General features: G+C 57.5%; 1 protein-coding gene across 1 annotated transcript in view; it reads right to left on the bottom strand.

The window, feature by feature from the left end:
• The window catches only part of MX2 (MX dynamin-like GTPase 2), a 16,652-nt gene that overhangs the window by 3,962 nt on the left and 9,952 nt on the right, over window positions 1-2,738 (bottom strand). The window contains exons 7-8 of the mRNA XM_012730994.1: window positions 2,546-2,668; window positions 1,109-1,250 (exon numbers count right to left, since the gene is read on the bottom strand). Of these exons, the coding sequence (XP_012586448.1) occupies window positions 1,109-1,250; window positions 2,546-2,668 (265 nt within the window). The remainder of the gene's footprint in view (window positions 1-1,108; window positions 1,251-2,545; window positions 2,669-2,738) is intronic.

Here is a 2,738-nt window from a genome sequence, read left to right as displayed (position 1 = left end):
CACACTCACACGTGTGCACACGTGACACACACCAGACACACATTTGCACACATGACACAACCACACACACACCAGGCACACACACATGTGCACACGCACACACTCACACATGTGCATGCATGACACACACACCAGGTGCACACACTTGCACACGACCACACCCACACACACCAGGCGCACACGTGCACACACACACACTCACACATGTGCACAGTGACACACACCAGGCACACACACATTTGTACACGACACACCCACACACCAGGTGCACACTCACACATGTGCACAGTGACACACACTAGGCACACACACATTTGCACCCACGACACGCACACACACCCAGGTGCACACACAGGCGCACACACTTGCACCCATGACACACACACACGCCAGGCACACACCCTCACACATGTGCATGCATGACACACACGCTCGTGCGCACACGCTCACACACCCAGCTCGCATGCTCACACACACATGCACACACAGCGCACGCACACACACCTCTCGCACGGCCCCGCTGGCCTCTGCTGGGGCACCTGGGGTGGTCGCTGCCCGGCAAAGCCAGGGGTCCCCGCCCAGCCACCGCCCCTGGTCCCGGCGGGTGCGGAGGCAGGGGCTGCCGCTCGGGCTCTCCTCAGGGCGGGGCGAGGATGGGCAGGCGGATGGGCAGGCAGAACCGCCCTCCGGTGCGGAGCGAGGGCCCGCGGGGCCCTGGCCGGGGCTGCGCAGCGGGAGAGTGGCCGGAAGCAGCTCCCGCCTTGGCGAGTGCTGGGAACTGAAGATTTACTGAGGAGGAAAGCATTGAGCCTTGCTTCAAGCTTGATACGGGACTGGCTGAAGGGGAGAACAAACCGATAGTCACTGGGCCTAGCACGGCACCGATGAGCCACCTTTGGAATGTGACCCTAGATCTACATAAGGGCCCCTCCCCATGGGGGGCAGCTGCAGACCGCCCTAGGGGCTCGGCTCAGCTGCTGTCCAAGCGATGACTGCTTGACTGCTCGCTCAGCCTCTCTGCCTCCCGCGCTCCTTTCTTGCGGCCGGTCACAGAAGTGGGGACGAAACAGTGAGCAGGACACCCCGGGCCTCCCCGCCCAGCACCCACCTTTTTGGATATTGTCGGCAAGGACGAGTTCCCAGTTTTTAAATTCCTTTCTGATTTTGTTGAATAAACGCGTCTCTTTCTCCTTTACAATTTCTTCTCCTTCTATTAACTTTTCGATGTCCCGGTTAAACACCTTCACTTTCTGAAAATGAGGGTAAAATCGTTAACCTGTGCTAAATTATTTTAAAGAGCAGGGACATGGGGGGAAGTGGCAGTGGGGGTGGCAGAGGGGGCACCAGGCTGGCCGTGTGGGGGCCACGTGACGCAGCTCTGCAACCTCTAGCGACTGACATGCTCCGGACGGAGACGGAGTGCTCTGAAACATCCTGCCCACGCCAGCTCGCGGCTCCTGCCGGCATGGTCTGGGCCTCGCCGTGGCCACCGGGCTGCCTCAGCCACGCAGGCGCTGCCCCAGGGCGGGAAATTCCTCTTGAAGGCAAAAGTGATCTCACAACTGGCTGATCGATAAAAGCAACTGGCTGTTCCTGCAGAGTCAACACTGAGGCAGTCCTGGAACATATTTTTTACTGCCTGGATGGACCAGAACCCAAATCTCATCACTCTACTATCTCAGTCTTCTGTTCAGCTTCGGAGGAACTACTTAAACTTCCTACTATCTCGTCTTGAGATGAGGAAATTCACCCAAGTCCCCTATTCAGAGCTAGTCAGGTTTTCTACCTTCTAGACTTCAAGGAAATTCACTTAAACTTTCTAATTAGTCTTCAAATAACTTTACTTCCTTATGTGATGATTTACAAGAAAATTTCCCCTTCCTGCCCTCACGTTACCCCTCGGCTGTCTCTATGAGAATGAAAGCCGCTAAGTCGTAGATAAGGCTTAAGGGACTTTATTCTGGTCAGTCTTCACTGTGATGAATATAGTAACATTAGTCTTAAACTTTGTGAATCTACGTACCTGCTTTAACCTTGCCAGACTAAGTTTAAGAATAATGTTATAATCTCAACTGAAGGTCAAAACGACCCCAGTCTGCTCCTAGAAAAAAGGTGATCGTGATCTCAGCCCATTTCGTGTGCGATGTCATCCCCTGCTGCGGGGAATGAAACAAACCCCTGCTGAGAGCGGAGCAGGGACACTCGCACCCAGCTCCGACTCCCGTGTCTCCTCTCACGCCCGTTCCCCTTTCCCCCCTTTTTCTACGAATCTCCGCTCCCACCTTGAGACCCGGCCTGTTCCGCCCCCCAACAACCTGCGATCGGGGTCATCTCCGACAGCCAGGCCCTGGGGCGCAGTGTGGGGGGCCAGGGCCGGGAACTGCAGGAGATGAGTTCACCGGCCAACCCCCAGCCTAGACCCTGGGGGGCCGCCCCGGCAGTACTGAACCTCCCTTCGGGATGGGGCTGCCCTTGCCCCCAGACCCGGGGCCACCCTCAGGGCAGCTGCTTCCTTCCGGCAGGAGGCGGGGCGTGGGCGCCTCACCTCGATCAGGAAGAACATGCGGTCGCTGTCGCTGGTGGGGATGCTGGGCCCACACTGCCGCAGCTCCTCCGTCGCCCGCTGGTGGCTCTCCCTGAGTTGGTTTTCCAGCAACGGGAGCGATTTCTGAACAAAGTGACGGAAACAGCGGCGGTCTTGGTGAAACTCGCCCACGGCTGGCTCCGTCTACGGCAGC

This window comes from Condylura cristata, unplaced genomic scaffold, assembly GCF_000260355.1.
Source record: "Condylura cristata isolate star-nosed mole 26May11 unplaced genomic scaffold, ConCri1.0 scaffold00003, whole genome shotgun sequence".
NCBI lineage: Eukaryota > Metazoa > Chordata > Mammalia > Eulipotyphla > Talpidae > Condylura > Condylura cristata.
This window is presented reverse-complemented; position numbering and strand designations above follow the sequence as displayed.